Source organism: Nomascus leucogenys, chromosome 12, assembly GCF_006542625.1.
Source record: "Nomascus leucogenys isolate Asia chromosome 12, Asia_NLE_v1, whole genome shotgun sequence".
Classification (NCBI taxonomy): domain Eukaryota; kingdom Metazoa; phylum Chordata; class Mammalia; order Primates; family Hylobatidae; genus Nomascus; species Nomascus leucogenys.
Window position 1 is genome coordinate 28,560,204 of NC_044392.1, and position 21,952 is coordinate 28,582,155.

The window sequence follows — 21,952 nt, forward strand, 5'->3', positions numbered from 1 at the left end:
AGTCTTATTGCTCTGCCTCCAAAGTATATCCCAGATCTGATAATTCATCACCCTCTTTTGCCATGGCCTAGAAGTCAAGGCACTTTACATCTTATCTGGGCCACTTTACATCTTATCCGACAGTCCTGTAACTCATCTCTCTGCTTTAACTCCTGTTCCATTGTGGTCTGTTTTGCCACACAAAAGCCAACTGGCTTTTAAAAACATGAATCTGAAATCACTCTCCTAACTGAAACCTTGCAATGGCTTTCCGTAAAATTCATGATGCAAAAGCTTCATTCAGTCTAGCCCCTGCCTACTTGTTAATGCTGTGGCCTATTACTTACTTGTCTTTACACCTGCTTTACTCTGCTGTAGCCACTTTCTTTTCTTCAGGCATGCCAAAGTTGTTTTTGTCTTAGGCTTTCAGACTTACCAATACCAGCCCTACTGCCTCGAATGTTCTTCCCCTAGCTCTTTCCCTGACTGACCCATGTGAAGGCTTTGCTCCACTATCATCTCCACAGAGAGGCCTTTCATGGCCCAATCAAAATGATGCCCCTTCTTGTCACTGTCTATTTCATTACTCTGTGGGTTTTGGGTTTGTTTATTTTATTTTTTTTTTTGGTGAATGTGAGTATGTGGGTCACAGCATTTAACCACTTTTTAATTGTCTTCATCAGTTCAGGCAGCTATAACAGAATCCTATAGTTTGGGCGGCTTAAACATTTATATTTCATAGTTCTGGAGAATTAGGAAGTTCAATATCAAGGTGCCAGAAGATTCATTGTCTGGTGAGGGCCTTCATCCAGATTTGTAGATGGCCACCTTCTTGCTGTATCCTCACATGGCAGAGGGATCATCTTTCTTGTGTCTTTTCTAATAAGGGCACTAAGTTCATCATGGCACGCCCACCGTCATGACCTAATTACATACCAAAGGCTCCAAATACCATCATATTGGGGATTAAGGCTTCCACATATGAATTTTTGGAGAACATATTCAGTCCATAACACTAAGATTATTAATTTGTCTGTGCATACATTTATTGTCTATTTTCTCCAACAGGAATATAAACTGTAAGAGAGCAGGCACTGTATTTGCTCTTCAGTAGGAACTAAATACATAGTTTTTAGTAATGAAAAAATGTACAAATGAGCAAAGTAAGCAAAATTCAAAGCTTGTGTGCAGTACCTACCTATGTTTAAAACAGGTTAATTTCCTTTATCTTTTAACTGCTCCTTGAGTTTTTGCTAAGAGAAATATTCTGAGTCCTGAGATCCAATTCAGTTCTATCTGGGGGCTCAGAGTAGCAGAAGAAATTTTGCTTTTTTTAAAAAAAAACTTTATTTTCATCAAGAGAACAATATTTGAAGGTTGCTGGGTTTCTACTGCAAAGAACCACTTTGAATAAAATCCCTTTGTTTTGGGAAGGTGAATAGATTATCTTTATTTTTTAATCTTTAAAAAATTTTTTTATTTTAATAGGTTTTTGGGGAACAGGTTGTGTTTGGTTACATGGATAAGTTCTGTAGTGGCAATTTCTGAGACTTTGGTGCGCCCATCACCCGAGCAGTGTACACTGTACCCAGTGTTTAGTCTTTTATCCCTCAGCCCCTCCCACCATTTCCCCTGAGTCCTCAAAGTCCATTGTATCATTCTTATGCCATTGCATCCTCAAAGCTTAGCTCCCACTTATGAGCGAGAACATACAATGTTTGGTTTTCCATTCCTGGGTTACTTCACTTATAATAATGATCTCTAATTTCATCCAGATTGCTGCAAATGCCATTATTTCATTCATTTTTATGGCTGAGTAGTATTCCATGAGTTAGTGTGTGTGTGTGTGTGTGTGTATCACAATTTCTTTATCCACTTGTTGATTGATGGGCATTTGGGCTGGTTCCATATTTTTGCAGTTGTGAATTGTGCTGCTATAAACATGTGTGTGCAAGTGTCTTTTTCATATAATGACTTCTTTTCCTGCGGGAAGATACGCAGTAATGAGATTGTTGGATCAAATGGTAGTTCTACTTTTAGTTCTTTAAGGACTCTCTACTAGTTTACATTCCCACCAGCAGTGTAAAAGTGTCCCCTTTTCACTACGTTCAAGCCAACAAAACAGATGATCTTTAAAAGTAAATAGTCACTAATTTCCAGGGAAAACCAGGTGTTGTGAAATGGTCTACAAGCAAGTATTTCTTACTAGTCTCTTGAGGATTATATTTAAGTCAATAAAAACCTCGAGATAACCACCCTTATGCAGTGATAAAGAATTTAACCAATGGAAAAGTGTTCAGAAACTCTTGTGTTAGCTAACAGGCTTCTGAATGTATTGCTGTGGTCCACAGAGAAGGCTAGAGAAGGTAGCAAGGAGATGCTGTATCAGCCACTACAGCCTTAAAACAAAGTAGGTGTCGCTTTGGACTTTAAAATTGTTCCTCTGAAGCTTATTTTATTTTTGTTTAATCAAATAAGACAGTTTTTCCATGAAAAAAAAGAATTCGAATATAATACAATTGGCAATTAGCTCCCATCCTCTGCCCAACCCTATTCCCAAGGGAAATGATGCAGCTAAAGTTCTTTTGGTGGGAATGGGAAGGTGTGAGGAGGTTAGAAAGGGACTAATTTGTGATTACTTGGGACTTTCTCAGTTTAGTATGTAATCTATTACATATATTTTATGTTTCTTATGGCTCACATAAGTTTTTAGTATTAACCAATCTCCTATACAAGTAATAAAAAAAGAATACACTTTTCTGTCTTTTATTTTTCTAAGCAGTAACTAAGAGATCAATGAAAAAAATATATATATATTTGCTAAGTTGGCAATAACCAAATGCTACATTTTACACATTATAGAGGAGCTTTGATGTAACGTAAGGGTTAGAAGTAGGGAATTTTTTTTTTAATTTTAGGGGAATTTTGTTCCTCATATCTGGGGCAGGGATAGAAGACTGGGTCATAGTAACTGAAGAGAGAGTGTAAAAGGAGAGGGGGCTTCTGAGTATAAGGAGTCTTGGGAATTTTTTTATTGATGGGCACTTAGTTGGCTTTCCCACTGCCATCTGAAAGCTGTGAGGAAGTGGACGGTGGCCCTTGAGATGGTGTACTGAGCTCTTGGGTGCTGAGAGTAATCATTTCTAGTACCTGTGGAGGGGACCTAACCCACAGCACATAGGAACAAGCAAATAGAGAGGTCAGTCTGGAAGATCAAAGTGATTAGATCATGGGAGGGACCTGAAGATTCAGGAAGAACAACAGTTCAGAGAGAGAACAGCTGACAGAGGTGACAAGCATCAGCCTGGACCAATTTGTGGAGCATATGATTGCTCCCTGGTATTCCCAGAAATACCTGGGGAACCACACTGAGGGGTGTGACGGCATCATCCTACCATATGTGTTAGGGTCTATCTAGCCCAGCACTGTCCAATACAAATATCACAAGGTAATTCAAAAATTTCAGCTGGGAATGGTGGTTCACGCCTATAATCCCAACACTTTGGCAGGCTGAGGCGGGAGGATTGCTTGAGGTCAGGAGTTCAAGATCAGCCTGGGCAACATAGGGAGACCTTGTCCCTACAAAGAATAAAAATAATTAGCTGTACATGGTGGCACGTTCCTGTGTCCCAGCTACTCGGGAGGCTGGGGTGGGAGGATGCTTAAGCACAGGAGTTCAAGGCTGCAGTGAGCCGTGATTATGCCACTCCAGCCTGGGCAACAGAGTGAGACCTTGTCTCAGAAAATTTTGTTTCGTAGCAGTCATATTAAAAAAAATAGAAAGAAACAGATAAAATTAATTGTAATAGTGTTTTATTTACCGTAATAGATCCAAAATATTATCATTTAGATATGTGGCACTAGCCTAGTCACTTGCTGGTAAAGCAGCTCTCTGAAAAAATTTCTAATGTTTACCAGTTTCCATCCTATAAATACTCTCATCATGGTCAATTTTAAGCTACAATAGTGATAACTAACAATTATTGAATGCTGATATGTATCAGGCACGGTTTCTGTCTGTGTGTGCCTTCTACCTATGTTTATTTATCTATCATTTATAGATGACTAAATGAAAGATAGGAGCTAAATAACTTGCTTAATTAGAAATAGTAATGTTTTTACTTGCATACAGATCTGACTTTTGCCCAGAGTGTCAAAAATAAAATCAAGGTAGGATCAGAGAACAGTGGGGAGCTGAAGGGGCAGAAGGAAAGAAGGAACTCTGAATAAAACTTCACCCCACAATCCAGTCTAATTCTGTTCATGTATTGAGCGCAGCTATGGATTAGTGCTGGAATAAGCAGGGGAATATGAAGATGAATGGGGCTTGGAGTTTCTCCACCCAAGGGAGACAAGCACGTACATGCATAACCCTGACACAGGACAGACTATGGTCTGTGCTAAGAGAAGAGTGTAATTATTCTTCCCCAAACTGAGTCCAGAGCAGACGGGAGGTGGTGTGGTAGGAAACAGGGTTGAACACTGGGGAGAGGGATTTTTGGGACCTGGAGCTTGGGCAATTCCTATAAGGACATCCTTTGGGACTTCTGGGTCAGTGATGAAGCAGAAAGTTGAGATCTCTTCCAAATATAACCAGGGCGAGTTTGAGCCAATATAGGAAGAATAAGGGTAAGAATAGCAGAAAACACCAGGGAACATGGCAGACAGTAGGAAGGAAAGGTCTACAGTAATTCCTTGAGTCAATTTGTAGAAAGCTGAAGAGGTTTTTGTTTGTTTGTTTATCGTGTGTGTGTTTGTGTATGTGTGATATTTGCAGAAAGGACGTACCCCAAAGACTTCTGAGCACAGCTTAAGGAGGCAGAAAGTGGCGAGCAAACTGTATACAGTGGTAATGAGTGTGGAGATAGGGAATACTACCTTCAGAAAGAGAGAGAGAGAGAAAATCGTGGCTCATTGCTATACTTCTCTCCATCCACCCTCAGTCTGTGATCATAAGGAACCATTTCATGTGGTTCTTTATGTGGCAGGGCGCTATTTTGAAATTAATAATTTATTTTTTTTTCCCTGGCTATTTCCTTTTATTTCCTGGTCCCAATTAGTTAGCTTGCCTATGTTCATTACCTTTGGGGGAAGGAATGTGGTGGCACAAAGCAGAAAAAAAGATTCTCTTGACTTTAGAGTTTCAAAAGCTCAGTCCCAAAGGGGAGCAGAAAATGTTCGATGAGTAAGCGGAAAGCTTTCTGGCCCCTTGATGATGTAAAGATCCCCTGGGCTGGAGAAAGAAGGGAACTAAGGGGATGAATTGGGTGCATAGATGAGGGTAGATGCCCACGTAAGGGGATTCATACCCTGCTGATGCCTAGGGTGGGGATGGGGCTCAGCCAAAAGTCATGTATGTTTTAAGATGTAAGATGTTGTTATGGAAGGAAGTTTCTAGTGTCTTGTCAGGGATCTGCCCTTAGTCTTCTGAGTCTTTATGAACTCACTCTTTCTGTTAATAATTTAACTAAGTGCTTTTCAAATTTCATGTGGATGCAAATCTTTTTAAAATATGGATTTTGATTTGATAGGTCTGGGATGGGGCCTGGGATTCTGCTTTTCTAACAAGCTCCTGAGTGACGTGGATGCAGCCATTTGTGGACACAGACCACAGACCACACTTATCGCAATTATTGTGCACCTTCTATTTGTAAGACAGTGCTAATGGTTGTAAACACTGTCCCATGTAAACCCTATAACAACCCCAAGAGGTAAATCCCATTGAGGATTTGAGGCAATTTTAAAACTAGAGCTTACTGGGGTTCAGTGTCTCATGCTATGATTGGGATAAAGATGTTGATGATTGCTGATTGCACCTGAAGAAAGCTTTAAGAGGTGTTTAATGCAACGTATGTCAGTGAAACAATAAACACTAAAAAGGCTTACAGGTTTTTTGTTTGTTTGTTTTGCAGCACCATAGTATTTGCATAGGCCTACACTGTCTAGACATGCTGCTTCGTGTATTACGTAGACTATTTTATTCTAGTTCCAAAATAGGGAAGACATTTAAGAATATTCTTATAAGGACATCAAAGGTAACAGGATAAAATTCTTGTTATCATAGAGAATGATAGGTAAAATTCTTGTTACCACAGAGGATAAAATTCATGTTATCACAGAAGAAGGTAGAGAAACTTCAAGAAGCAATGCTCTTTTGGTACAATTTTATAATTTCCAGCTGTCTTAGTCTGCTTGGGCTGCCATAAGACACCCATAGTATGGGTGCTTAAACAACAATAATTTATTTTCTCACAGTTCTGGAGGCTGGAACTCTGGGTCAGGGTGCCAACATGGTTGGGTTCTGGTGAAGATTCTTTTCTTGGCTTGCAGATGGCCACCTTCTTGCTGTGTCCTCACTTGGTGGAGAGAGAGATGGCTCAAGCTCTCTGGTGTCTTTTCTTATAAAGGCCCTAAATTCCATCAGACCAGGGCCCCACCCTCATGACTCAACTACTTTCCAAAGGCCCCATCTCCAAATACAATCACATTGGAGGTAGGGCTTCAACATATGAATTTGGGGTGGGGGGTTGAAGGAACACAAACATTCAGGCCATAACACCAGCAACTGAATGGTTTGGTACAGTTAAACAAGCAGGCAAACCCAGATGATCTTGGTTTAACTCCCAATGCTGCTGTGCTTAGGTTACCCTGAGATTCTGGTTCCTTGTGTTAAAGATGTGGTTAGTAATAACCAGGCAGAGTGTTCACAGGAGGATTGAATGAAAGAAAGCTTTTGTGCCTGACACAGAGAAAACACACAATAAATGGAAGATGTACTCCCATTCATCAATAATCTGAAAAGAAAAAATCTAATTTAAGTTTGTTCAACCTGTGGCCTGTGGTCCACATGTGGCCCAGGACGGCTTTCAGTGCAGCCCAACACAAACTCATAAACTTTCTTAAAACATTATGAGATGTTTTTGCAATTCTTTTTTTAGCTCATTAGCTATCATTAGTGTTATTGTATTTTATGGTTGCCCAAAATAATTCTTCTTCTTCCAATGTTGCCAGAGAAGCCAAAAGATTGAACACCCTTGATCGAATTGACAGGAAGGAGTTATTTTTTTCTTACTGGATTAGTAGCTGTGTGCATTTGGCATATTAATATCTGCTTAGATAAACTGTTTACTGGGCATCTAGGCCAGACATAGAACTTATATTTCATTTAAAAAGATCGATAGTATCACACACAGTTTAAGAAGAGGCTCCAGAGTAAACAAAGCTGGATTCGGATACCATGCACTAAGTGTGTGACCTTGGCCAAGTGAGTTCATCTCTCTAAGCCTCAGTTCGTCTCAACTGTAAAATGGGGAGAAAATAGTACCCGCTTCATAGGGTGGTTGCTGAGGAGTGGAGAGGTGTTTCAGACAGGACAATAAACATATGCAAAAAGTCAGAGAGTGAATACTGTATTGCCTCATTCCTAATCAATTATGGGCATGGATGTATCTACATCAGGGTTTCTCAACCTCAGCGCTCTTGACATTTTAGGCTGATAGTCCTTTGTTGTTGATGGTGGTGAGGTATTCTGAGTGGAATGTTTATTAACATCTCCAGCCTCTATCCACTAGATACTAGTGGCACCCTACCCCCAATCCAGATAAACAAAAATGTCTCTAAATATTTTCAAATGACCCCTAGGGGGCAAATCTACCCTCGGTTGAGAAACATAGGTTTATGCTAATTCTAATTTATACTCGATTCGATTTATTTTGAAAAGAAGAGGGGATTAGTGTCTCATGTATTCAGTATAGATTTGCTTTTGGAATGATTTCTATTTAAAGAAAATTATCTTTCGAAGATGAATTAAGTTTATCTTGATTGTGATGGTGGTTTTGTAAGTGTATACAATTGTGAAAGCTCATCTAATTGTACACTTTAAATAATGCAATTTATTGTCTAAAATTATATTTTAATAAAGTTGATTTTTTTGAGAAAGAAAATTGCTTATATCCTGTTGTGAGTTGAAAAATGTACTTATAGATTTTTACATGTTCTTGGCGTTGCTCACATATTTTAAATACACAATTTAAAATGTAATCTTTTGGGTGTCAAAAGTCTGCCTAGATATTTGCTTTCTATAATGGTGTAGTACATCATGGGTACAGTTCCATTCAGAGAAAAATTTCAGTAGCTGTTTTGTGCCACTAAGTTTTAGAATCTGTCATCATGCCCTAAAATAACTGCCAGTGGTCAAGATTTAAAAAAAAAAATACTAAGCAACATGAAGAATGAAAGGGAAAATTGGCATCAGAAGAAAAGGGGTTGACAAGTGAGAGACTAATGAGTCTGAAACCCAAATGGAATATCATCACACGAGTTCACATTTGTATTTGAACTAATGGTGTGCATCCGGTTTCAATGAAAAGTATGCATTTCAGGTTTGCTAATCTTTCACCTCTAAGATCAAAGTCCAGCTACCAGGAGACTTCTGTATTTAATAGTGCTGTTTTCAGTATTGTTTAGACTCTCATTATTTCTGGTCCTGTGAACAGTGTGTTTCAGCTCTATTGCAGGCAAATTCAATTTGGCCTTGTGAGAGTACAATATAGGACTCCTAACCTCAGGAGCTTGCTACATCATGGGGGAGACTGAAATAGATTTATTTATTTATGTATATTTTTGAAATTTTATTTTTATTTTATTTCTTATTTTAAAAAGTTTTAAATTAATTAAAAAATTGTGGCTACATAGTAGGTATATGTATTTGTGGGGTATGTAAGATATTTTGATACAGGCATGCAATGTGAAATAAGTCCATCATGGAGAATGGGATATCCATCCCCTCAAGCATTTGTCCTTTGAGTCACAAACAATCCAATAACATTCTTTAAATTATTTAAAAATACACAATTAAGTTATCATTGACTATAGTCACCCTATTGTGCTACCAAATAGTAGGTCTTTTGATTCTTTCTTTTTTTTTTTTTTGTACCCATTAACCATCCCCACCTTCTCCCTCCTCCCCCTGAAATAGATTTAAATAATTACAAGATGAAACAGAGCATAATAAATGCTCTCAACACAGAGGTGAAAACAGCTGCATTCTTCTGGGAAATCCGGGTGAGGCTTCCTATCATAGAAAGTAATGGTGAAAGAGACCTTCAGTGGTCATTTAGGGAGATTCAAAGTCTAGCTCTTAAGGACTCTTTTAGAAATATGGCTTCAAAAGACGTCACTCCAAACCTACTGCTATGGTTTTGGTGTTTGTCCCCTCCAAGCCTTATGTTGAAATTTGAGCTCCATTCTTGGAAGTGGGGCCCAATGGGAAGTGTTTGGGTCATGAAAGCAGGTCTCTCATGAATAGATTAATGCCCTCCTTTTGGGGTGAGTGAGTCCTCACTGTATTAGTTCCTGCAAGAGCTGGTTGTTAAAGAGAGCCTGGCACCTCTCTCTTGTGTCTTGCTTTCTCTCTTACCATGTGATATCTCCACACTCTAGCTCTCTTTTACCTTCCACTATGAGTAGAAACACCATGAGGCCCTCACAAGATGCAAATGTCCAACCTTGAGTGTTGCAGCCATCAGAATTGTGAGCCAAATAAATCTTTTTTTTCCTTACAAGTTACCCAGCCTTGTGTATTCCTTTATAGCAACACAAAATAGACTAAGACACCCAAGGAATCAGAATTTCTAGAGTGAAGGTATTATCAGAATCATTAAAAAGTTCTCCTAGTGATTCAAATGATAAACTAGGCTTTGGGAACCACTGATCCTATCAACCCTCTACTCAATGTTAGAATTCTCTGAACAGAATTTCTTCAAGGTTTTTGTTTAGCACTTCTAGAGCACAGCAAGCTCACTACCTCACAGGACAGCCCTTCATGGGGAATGTGCAATGTGTAGGGTTTTGATAGTCAGAGGTGGAGGGTAAGGGTGTTTGAGGCAGAGTAAATATTAGAAATAATCAAAATAGAGGGAGATAAGTTTGGAAGGAAAACTTGGAGCTCCTGCAGGAGGAAACCTGTGCCAGGATGAAGGGCTTGGAGAGCCGACTGCAGGAGCTCAAGTGAGGAGTAATAAGAGTTTGGATTAGAAGCAGTAGGAATGGCAAAGAGGAGGAAAGAATAAACTGCATTGCAGGGCTAGCCTACAAAGCTTGATGACTGGGAATGAGGATGATTCAAAGTTGATTCTTGGATTTTGAGGTCCTGGAGTACAAAAACATTAATCAGGACAGTGACATTAGGATCAGGAATAGGTTGAAAAGGCAGATTACAAATCAGATTTTGACATTTGAAAATGTATGTGTTTCCATCACCTCCCACATCACTCTATCACTTGTCCCAGGGCAGAGTTTATCTATGACTCCCTGTGTATGCTCAGAGATTGGCACTGAGTACACTCTCAGAATGTCTGGTGAGTGAAGAGCCACTATAAGTGTCTTCTCCTTTTGTATCCTCCTTGCTTTAGTTTAGGACCTTATTTCTCACTTGAATCATTGCAGACTCAAGGTCTCTAGCTTATACCACTGTCTTTGTGTGTTTTAGAACAAGGCACCCACTGTGGGTTTATAAATTAGAAAAAGAGCCTGCATTTAAATGAGTACAGCCCTTTGTTCAGGGCTTGGGAAGCAAAGTTCACCTTTGTGGGATGATAAATGTATCCCTTCCTGCAGGAGGAAACTTCCTGTACCAGGATGGAGGGCTTAGAGAGCTGACTGCAGAGGTGGAATTTTAGATCTCACTCATTCCCTCAGCTGGCACAGAGCACCCTGGAAATGTCTCCCAATTGGCCAACTCGATCCTGCCTTGCCATATCTCTCTCTTTTCTCCCCCCTAGAATTATTTACTGAAGTACCTGCCATTTCTATTTCCCTCAGTCAGAGTGATTTTTTTAAAATTCTAAAATGTAATCATATCACATTCTGCTTCAAACCTCTCAATGTTTCTCCAGTGGCTGCAGCATGAAGTCCAAAGTCCTTAACTTGTAACAAAAGTCCATTTATGACAGATTCTTCTGAGCCTCTTCTCCAGCAGCCACTCTCCTTCACCATCTTCCTCTTCAGCTGTAGTTCCCTGAACTGACACTGCACTAACAGGCTCCACTGCCCTCACTCCTGGCCCAACAGGCACTGCCCCTCCCCAGTGCCCCAGATGGCCAGACTGCTTCTTGTTTCTCCCAGATCAACTTGATTCATCTCAAGGAAGCTGTTCCTGTCCTAATTCCAGTGTAGATTAGCACCTGTCCCCTTGCACCCTTCCTTCCTGCACTGATACCTAGGACCTAGAACTTTCCAGGTTGTGGACATCCTGCTTTCCTGTCTGTGACCTCCCTGAGGACTAAAAATGTGTTTTGTTTATGTCTTTTCCTCTAGTATTTGGCTCAGTCTTGTTGAATGGACAAATGAAAACCTGACTTAGAGATAAATGAAAAATGTAGATTTTTTATCGCCAAAAAACCCCAAAACCAAAACCCAGACACCAAAAAATCCAAACAAAAACAAAACCCTCAAACCAAAAAAAAAAAAACCCCGAATGTTTTTTGCTTCTTTCTGAACACGAGGTATCTTGTGAGTGGTCAAAGCCCTTTTCTTTTCCATATTTTCTGTAGTCTTGAAATGGCTATTCATTTAGGAGGTTAATGATCTATGGGAAGATAATTACTTTGGTTTATTTTACATCCTGTGGCTTTATTTTAAGACTGATTTGTTCTGGTGTGCTTATGTATTTAATATTTGTGAGATACTTTAAGAAAAATTGCCACCAGGCTTGGTGGCTGATGCCTATAAACCCAGTGCTTTGGGAGGCCAAGGCAGGAGGATTGCTTGAGGCTAGGCATTTGTAACCAGCCTGGAAAACATAGGGAGTCTCTATAAGAAATTGTAAAAGAAATTAACCAGACCTGGTGTTGCGTGTCTATAGTCCTAGCTACTTGGGAGGCTGAGGCAGGAGGATCGCTCAAGCCCAGGAGTTCTGGATTACAGTGAGCTATGATTGCGCTACTCTACTCCAGCCTGGGCAACAGAGCGAGACCCTGTCTCTAAAATAAATAAATAAACGCAAATGAAAAAAATTGCCCATAGATTTAGTAACGTATTTGACCCCTTTAAAAACAATTAAACTTTATTTTTTGAAAAACGTTTTGAAGATGGAGGACTCTGCTCATGTGCCTGAGACTGAAAGGTCAGCAATGATAACTCTAATAGTGATTCCATTTGTTCAAATGCTAGACCAGCCCAATGATGAACTTTGGAATGCCTAGATAGTCTATCAAAAAGCTGTGCCCGAAACTTCCAGCCTGATTTGTGTGTGTGTGTGTGTGTGTGTATCTCTTCCCACAAAGAATGTGAAGAGCTGTGGAAACATGTTCAATAAAAGAAGAGACAATTAAGTGTAAAATATCACTTAAACATCAACAAAAATTACAACTAGGCAAAATATGGCAGTAGAATGACAAGACAATAAAAATGAGAGGTGTGTCATCCAAGTGTTAGCCTAAATGTGGGTAGAGATGACTCTGTGCAAAGATTTTTCTTCCTTGGAGCCATGATATTAACACTGAGAAGAAATGCTGCTTAAGGCACAAGTATGTGCATGGTAAATGTTTATTTTTTTCATTCTTTTGACAGTAATTTAAAAATATTATCTACGATGTTCAGCATGAATAGTTTTTACTGCTTTTTCAGCTTATTTCTAGTTTCCAATAGTATTTATGGCTTTTTTTTTTTGCTGTGACTCTTAGTCATTTTTTGAAAACTGATGAGTAAATAGTTACTGATTTTAATACTCTTTTATGATTAACTATTACACAAGAATTGGGCTTTACACACTGATTTTTCCTTCCACTTTTTTCTCCACACCCTGTATGTAACACAAGCTTTGTTCAAGGGAATAACTATGACAAATATGTTTGGATATAACTTGATTTCTAGTTTTGGCTTGGAGTCTATGATATTGTGCCTAAGTTACCTTATCTTTCAGATAAAACTTAAATTTCTCAACACCAATATGTTCTCCTAATGCAAGGCATAATTATTGTAGTGAAGGTATTAATTCATATTTTAATTGATTAATACTGTAGTCATAAATGTACTTTAAATTTCCCACAAACTTTCTCTTTTAAGTATGCCTCATTTCCATTTTTTCTGTGAAGTGAAGTGGTATAACAACTCATACTGTCAATATACAAAATAATTCTCCCTCCTTTCTTTACATATCTGTTGGGTGCCTTATGGGGAGCTCAGAGAGACACACTTGGCCACAAAGAGAGACAATTCCGTCTTAAACAGCTTTTCCCCAGCATCCTTATGTTGTCCAGTACAGTGCTAGGCTCATATGATGTACTCAGTAAATATTTGCCAATTTGAACTTTACATTATAAGTAATTTTATCATTTATTTCATTTCATTGTTTATTTTAGTGGTAAAGGGTACCTGGTGTCTATTGATAGATTACTCTTACTTTCCAAGTTCTGAGGCCAGCCACAACCTCAAAGAAAGAAATAATCTTCAAGGCTTATTTACATCTATTCATTTGTTCATTCATGGAAAAATTATGTACAGGAAAAATGTAAAGTGGAAGGAAAGGGGACAAGGATACCCTTCTGCTTCTTTTCTGGTATGCAGAAAATTAATCATATAATGTTTATTGAATTTGCCTCAAAGGGTTAAATGAGAAAAAGATTGCAAGTCTATCTAACACAGTGTCTGACACACAGTAAATGCTTCCAAAAGGTAGTTTGTTTATTTTTATGCAATAGACTACAACCAAGGATCTCACTCCTTTACTTCTGCATGACCCACTGTCCTATTTTCTTGTTTTGTCTTTTTCATTCAAGAATGATCTGTGTGTGCTTTCTTTTTGAATCTCTAAGAGGGGTTCAATGTTTAGTTATGTAGTAAAGTGCAGATGAGAACCTTGGGCCAGCGTTTCCCCTAAATCTTTTCTATGATTTAAGACACCTTGGGGAAGGGATATATGAGCTCCTACATTAACGGATGATGATTTTTATCTTTACCAGGTGACCCACAATTTGTTACTGGTGCAATAAGTTAAGAAAATAGCATACTTTTATGACTATCATTTCACAGTCACTCAAATCAGAACTGGAATGTCACAAAAACAACTCCCTGTTAGCCCAGAGGAAAAAAAAAGAAAGAAAGTAAAGGGGAAATTCAGATTAGTCACAAAGAAGTTCCCCCGCCTGCCTGCAAAAGTTGCAGCGTTAAAACTGAGAGAGTCCGCTTTGCTCTTTCAATCGCCTTTTAACTCTGGCCCTGGGACCTTTGCCTATTTTCTGATTGATAGGTTTTGTTTTGTCTTTACCTCCTCCTTTCTGGGGAAAACGTCAGTTTCATCGCAGGTTCCCCTTTTCCATATTTTCATCTTCCCTCTACCCAGGTTGTGAAGATGGAAAGGGTCCAACCCCTGGAAGACAATGTGGGAAATGCAGCCAGGCCAAGATTCGAGAGGAACAAGCTATTGCTGGTGGCCTCTGTAATTCAGGGGCTGGGGCTGCTCCTGTGCTTCACCTACATCTGCCTGCACTTCTCTGCTCTTCAGGTAAGATGCACCACTGGGTGCTGTTTTCCCACCAGCTCGTGCTGATGGCAGCTGCAACGGCCGCAAACAGTCGCTTGGAAATAATCTTATGCCAAAAGTGTTGAGTTTTTTTTCCCCTCCCCATAGCAATCGTAAAGTGTGGTTAAACGCCCTTCTGTCTCTCCTTTCCTTCCTTCTTTTCAGCAGTGGCAGTGGTAGGGCAGAGTGGAGGTAGGGCAGAGGCACAGCTTCTAGATCTTTTTCTTTTTCTTTGCAATGCAAGATTCCTTGTATCTCTTTATAAGCTGTCACTTTGAAGCTTTGAGTCACCGATATACCTGGTCTACCCATCGTGATAGTAATGTGTTTGATCAGGCAATTAATATTAAAAGGAAATAGGAAAGAGACCAGTTCCACTTTCCCATAATATTCATATACTCTATAGAACTGCAAGGTGATTTGCTTTTTAAAGAATGCTGAAGGTATCAATATTAATAGCGGAGCAATGTGTGCGTGCATGTGTGTGTGCCTACGTGCTCACTCATTCACCCCAATGATTTAATCAGATATTGTTTCTCACAATCTATCTCTTCTAGTCATAATTTAAAGACATCATTTCATCTTTTCCCTACCTTATTAAATGCATCATATAGTAGGAGATTATCTTTCTAGTATTTTCCCCATATAGTTAAAATATTTCCATTTTTCCTTCACTTTATTCTTGTTCCACACTTCTCTCTTTTGCATTATTTTTTCTTATTCAGTAGTTCAGATATACAGATACACATTATTAGGTATTTAAGGATGTTCTTCACTGCAGAAGATGCCACTGGAGAAAAATAAATCTATACTGTCCTCGTGTTCCTTTGTTGAGCTAGTCTGATAATCTTGTTTTCTAGGTGGTTGCTTTGGGTTAGAAATGTTTCTCCCCGATACAGGTCAGGTAATACAAACTGATTTCTGATGGTCTTGTCTGAGATTAAGCACCTCCAATGAAACCACAATGAGATGAGCAGTCTTGGCAAATGCCTGGGCTTGTTTCTGCCTACAGGAAATAGGGTTTTCAGTGCATGGAGGCTGGTAAGAGTGTGTGTGGTTATGATCACTGTACCACAGACAGTGCTTGTGTCTCCAAATTCCAGAAGTGTAGCTGGTGTCATGCTCAGGTCTGCAGACCAGTGAGCACAACAACACACTCATCCTCTCCTCATCGCACCACACGGTTATGACTTATTGCAGAACTCTTTGGGTGAAATTAAAGTAGGCAATTTGGGGAGAGGGTGTGGGGGAAGAGTAAGGTGTCCATGGCAGGATGCCCAAGACATCGACCGGATGCCCAAGACATCAACCGGAATTAGGCTCTTTTGAGAAGAAAACAAAGAGAGTAACCAAATATAGAACAGCTGAGTGCATTCACCAGTCTGGGAGCCCCAAGAGTGCTTTTTCTAACAACCACAATGTTACATATTTCCTTACACCATGGGATGATAAAACACAGGACACATGGCTCCATTCAAGGCTAACTGATTGCACAACGGCTCTGAGCAGGAGAGAGCAAAAGGTGAAACACAGTTGTCCAGCTTGCTGGTGGTTGGGGTCACGTTGGACTATGAATATCCAGGAGATGTTGAGAAAAAGAGGGGATCCTTTCCGACAAGTCATCCAGCAACTCTGGGAGAGAAGGAAAGCTGTGGGAAGAAAAGCAGGGTGCTGGTTTCTAGGACACTAAACCTCATGGTGAGTGATCTCTAGGGGAGAATTAGCTTCTATAGTCCTGGCACAGAGATGGAAGCAAGACATAGGTGGTATATTTGAGTTGTTTGCTTAAGAAACATGCTCCTGTCTACTCTGAATATAGATTTCTTTTTTTTTTTGCTCAGATATTTGAAGTTCTTCACTTGATGTCAATTATAATTTTTTTATTTCTAATTAGCTAATGTAATTTCTTATATTGTTATAGGATCTGGGACAGCACAATGGGTCCTTACATTTAATCTTATATTTATTACTTACACTTCATTATGAGAAGGATAGCATAGATGAGTTGTGTGTGTTTTCCCTAGAACCTGATAGTTTACCAAATAATGTTGGTGGCAGTGATAGCAGCAGTGTGTGTGTGTGTGTTTGTGTGTGTGTGTTTTTGTGTGTGTTTGAAAGAGAGAGAGAAACAGAGACAGAGAGATTGAGAGAGAACATTGTAGAGCAGCTGTTGACAAAGAGACATAAACTAGTAGCCATTTAAAACTCATCTACAATACTGTTTGGAAGTTTGATTGAGGGATCGGGGGGGTGGTGGTGGTGGTGTTGGTAGTGGTGATGCAAGTCAAACCTCTATTTTATAAGACATAATGTTACAGTGATGTGTATTGGAGGTGAAATAGAGCTGAAATGCTCACCATTTACCCCGTCAAATTGGACTTCTTTTATTGTGAGAGAAAGGTTTTTGGGAAATAATTATGATTTGCCCTTTTATTTCTTAGATTTAATTTTTTAGCCTTATAAAATAATTGCCTACATGAATGGCTCTGTAAATACAGATATAGCTACCAAGCTCCATTTGGCTGTCAACTTTCCTTTCAATCAAGTTTATTTAGTAGCCTCTGTTTTCTCATCACTGGATTAGGTCTATCTACATGCATGAAATGTAGAATATTTTGTTTTCAAGATGCCAGAAAAAAAGTTAGACCCTACCCACTCCTCATCTAATTTACTTTCCTCTTTGGGCCTTGATTTTTATCATCTGTATTATGAGAAAGTAGGATCAGATGATCAATAAGATGTCTTCCAGCTCAATATCTTATGAGTATATAGTTTATATATTCATAGAATGGATATAAGGATTTGAGAAATACAAAATGTGAGTTAGTATATTTGTGTTTAAGCTTATGGATTTCCTGGCTCCTAAGAAGGGATTGAGGGGAATCAAATTTGCACATATATACTTTTCTATACTTAAGTTATATATTCTGCACATATCTAAATAACCTATTCTGGATTAGCAAAACACACTGTTTAGAAAAGGGAAAGAAGTGAATGCCCTGTAAGAATATTCATGACATAAGGTATATAATTCAGTGCTTCTGTCACCAAAACCAATACACACTGTTTGGATATTACGTTGGGACATCCACTTAAATTGTCAGGCTTCCAGTCTTACCTGGAACTTCAGCTATGGAACAAAGGCAGAAAAAGCTGACCTATAAGGTGTGAGAAATCTCATTGAAACCATTGAAACTTGGCTCTTCCAAGATTCATATCACCTTTATCATCACCCTCAAAGACGTGAAGGCTTTTAGTGATTTTTTTCAGCAATTCCTACTGTTAAAGGCTTACATTCTTATCACTTTTTTTCAGCTGAGAACAACAGAAGTAGAGATACTTAGAAAGTGAGTTGACCAGTTCTGTATCAGTGAAAGCTGGAATTAGAATTCACAGTTTCTTAATGAAGTTTCGGACTACAGCTTGGACCTTTCTTGGGTATCATTTAATAAGAGAAAGAGAAGTTTGCCTGAAAAAAATATTGTTTCAGATTAGCTTAATTTAAATGTCTCCATGTAATTTAGCAAGTTTTTAGAAGTTCTTTTTTAATGATAGACCTGCAAATAAGATAATTTCAAAGGCATTTGAATTTGCTTTTCATAAGCAAATCTTTGAGAATTAAAAAATTAACATCTGAAGTTGACTTGGCTTGTCATAAGGCATTTTTGGGCTTCTAAAGGAGGTATTAAACATATAGAATCATTGAATTTGGGGGCAGGTATTAGATATAGTCTATTTACAGATAAGAAAACAGAAACCTAGAGAGGGTAGGTGAACCATTCGTGATCACTTGGCTGGTTAATTCATCAGAACTCCTGATTCCTACACTGTGGTTCTTCCTATTATCAATGAAGCCATCCTTACACAGATTTTTTTCCATTGAGTGTTTACTTGTGCTAGGTACCGTTTGAGGCATTGGAGATATAAACATCCATTGGAGAAGGTTTTTGAACTATTTACACTCACAGTCAAGATGCAGGGTGGGGACAAAAGAGTGACATGCTCAAGGGACAATGGGAAGATGAGAGGAGGGAGGAGGGAGGGGCTGCCTCAGCCTTCTGGGGAGTCAGGAAAACCTGCAGGAGGAGATAATGCTTCAGCTAATACTAGAAGGAGGAGGATAAATTCTTTAAGCAGACAAGTGGATGGGAATCGGTGGGTAGGGGCGGAAGGCTTACTAGGCAGAACAGCACGTTTTTCTGAATAGCTCAAGTTGAGTGTTCCTGTGGGAAAGTGGTGGAGATGAAGCTGAAAAGCTGGGGAGGTGGGGAGCAGTTCACAAAGGATCTGTGAATCATGCTAAAGGAACACGCTTCATTCTCTCCTACGCCAAAGGAAATACAGGAAAAATTACCAACATTGATACCTCTCCAAATTTTGCTTCTCTTTTGTGGTCTATATTTTGGCAAATATAGAAAGTGAGTCTAATCCGAACAGCACTAGGGGGCACCACAGTAAAAGTAACCATTCTCTTATGTCTGAAGACAGCTTATCCTCTTTTCCTGAAGAGTTGATTAGAAAACTTCTCAGGCAGTCAAGAGCTCATCCACAAATAAGAGAATGAACAATATCAGGGGCAGCTAATATTTTTCACTATTTGCAGAGTGATAATACTTTCTAAATGAAGTGTTTAGATATATGTTTTCATCTAGGTATTCAAAATAGGACAGAATAATCTGGATGGGGATGATGCTGGAAAATATTGCACATGTATGCACATATAGATCCAAATACACACACACAGAGGAGAGTTGGGAAACAAGCAGAAAGGCTCTAGGTATAGATCTAGGGATAGAATCTCTCTGTTCCTCTTCTCTGACCTCAGCTGCTGGTTACTAGTACTGAGTAGACCCAGCCTTGTTTAGGGGCTGGCCACCTTGGCCTTCTTTTCTTCTTCTTCTTCTTCTTCTTCTTCTTCTTCTTCTTCTTCTTCTTCTTCTTCTTCTTCTTCTTCTTCCTTCTTCCTCTTCCTCTTCCTCTTCTTCCTCTTCTTCTTCCTCTTCCTCTTCCTCTTCCTCCTCTTCTTCTTCTTCTTCTTCTTTCTTCTTCTTCTTTCTTCTTCTTCTTCTTCTTCTTCTTCTTCTCTTCTTCTTCTTCTTCTTCCTCCTCCTCCTCCTCCTCCTCCTTCTCCTCCTTCTCCTTCTTCTCCTTCTTCTTCTTCATATATATATATATATATATATATAGCAATTACTTCCCTCTCAAATGACAGCTTCCCCCACTTCAGGGATTCTCCATTCATGGAAAATGAAAGTTAATCCTTTTGCATCATTTGGGTTAGAGGGGCTACATACAGTGTTGTTATTACTATTTAATGAGGGAAAAATAACCCAGCTGAGTTGTAAGTGGAAAGGTTTATGTCTCCATAGTCACTAATGAAATACATGGTAGAGTTGGATTGAAACTGAATTTTCCACCATCCTATGCTTGTATATTTCGTTTGTAATCACCCATGCTTTTGATAACCAATCTTTTCAAACAAAGGAATTAAAACATTTGCTTATACAAAACTATAAAACATCATCTCAGATTTTGGAGGAGTCATTGAAGTATAAAGGGAGTGCCCTAGGCCAGGAACCAGAATTTTTCAGTCCGGGCTTTTACCTCTTGACCCCAAGTAAATTTCTTGAAATTCCCTGGGCATCAGTTTAATCATTTCCGAGACTGGAATTTGATTGTGGTGAGGATTAATTGATACACGGCTTTGTAAATGCCAAAATTATTATTATCATTATTCATGAACATGCTTCCATTAACATACTGCTACTAAAATGTTGACTTTGTAGTATGTGTGTGCACACATACACACACACTGTAACTCAAATCTCAGAAAGCATATCATAATTAAGGTTAACCATAACTTCATGAACCTTGATTTCCCCAATATAATTTTTAGGATTAAAAAATCCACCTTGGAAGAGTCCTATTATTTTTAAACATAGATTTCTAATTAAGATTTCATGGGTGCATTAGAGAACAAAAGAAGAATGAAGGGGAGAATTTATGAGGTTATGAAGTGTGATTAGGTTCAGTGTCTGTTTGCATGTGGTTCAGAGATCTAAAATTACATACTTAGAGCACATGGCTTAGGCTATTTCCATTTCTTCTTATTTTGATATATTTCATCCAATTCTCCAATGACTTGGCTACCAAATAAGGCAGGAAATTAGACTTATAAGAGGCATATCATCTGGTTCACTAATCTAGAAACATTGGGGAATATTACTGGCATAACTAAAATTTTTTTTCAGTAGACCTTTCATTCTGAAATGCACCTTAATTTTTATAAGTTTGCCTAGCTTGATAACATGCAAATGCTATTTAAGAACACATGCTCCTTGACAGAAAGATGGACAAACAAATCTGAACTTTAATTCTTCTTATACTAATTTAATAAGAGCTTGTGGTTAGAGAGCCTTCATTCCCAAAGTACTATATTGTACAGGTGGGGAAGTGAGGGCTCCAGTGAGTTTAAGTGATGTAGCCTCAGGGCTGGGCTCCCCAGCGGCAGCCAGACCTTCATCCTAGAAAGCTAGTGAAACAGTGTCAAAGATCAAGATGGAATGACAATATTACAAAAATTATAAAGAACATCAAAACATGCATCAAAGGAAAGCATCTTAATGAGTTATAAAATAAGTCATAAAACATGTATTTTACAGTTTAGTAATGTAAAACGTATTTTGAATTACTTGTGTGTTGGGTGATGACAATTTTTAGCTTCTAAGACCCCCATGCATATTAATCTGGCCCTGTATATGGTGCAATAAAACCTAAACTGAAACCGTTGTTTAGAATGGACGGGTAGCAGGGAGGTTGAATGGTGTTATTCAATGTACTACTTGCATTAATAGTCCCTCATCTTTGCAGAGCTTTTTCCTACTTCTGACCTCATTTCTTCACTAAGACCTTGGAGAAAGATTGTGTGCAGTTTTACACATATTGTTACAGCAGAGGGGTCTACTGTGTTGAAAGTGATCTTCTGTTCAGAAGGTCTTCTTATCACACAATCCTTTGAAATCTATCTCGCTTTTGAATATTGTGATTTGCCTAATCTTTGAAATGGAAATTTTTCATTAGACACTGTATTCCAATAATCTAAATTGGGTTTAGACATTAAAATGAGAATATTAGAAGCTGAGGAAGGGAAAGAACATTTTCTGGTCCAAGAGAAGAACTCAGGTGTGCCCGGTCCCAGTGCAATGTCTTGTTCAGTCTACCAGGTTGCCTTCTCAAGACAATATTCCCTTCTTGTTATATAGCAAATTAGATAAGGGAATGAGTGATTTCAAATAAAGAGACTGACTGCAGTAATTCTGCTACTGTCTTTGTATTCAAGGATGAATGGGCCAATTTCTTTTTTTTCTTCTCTACATTGAACTTTTATTATGACAATATACAACTGGTAATATGCACCGTGACTGAAGAGTTCTCATATAATTTGATTTGGTA

General features: G+C 38.7%; 1 protein-coding gene across 3 annotated transcripts in view; it reads left to right on the plus strand.

Moving 5' to 3' along the window:
• The window catches only part of TNFSF4 (TNF superfamily member 4), a 230,892-nt gene that overhangs the window by 194,980 nt on the left and 13,960 nt on the right, over positions 1 to 21,952 (plus strand). Inside the window, exon 1 of one of the 3 annotated variants that reach the window (XM_003258892.3) lies at positions 14,175 to 14,482. The exons of the other annotated variants lie outside the window; for them this stretch is intronic. Within the exon in view, the coding sequence (XP_003258940.1) occupies positions 14,330 to 14,482 (153 nt within the window). The 5' untranslated portion in view covers positions 14,175 to 14,329. Of the gene's footprint in view, positions 1 to 14,174; positions 14,483 to 21,952 lie in introns of those variants that run through there. 3 annotated transcript variants of the gene reach the window in all.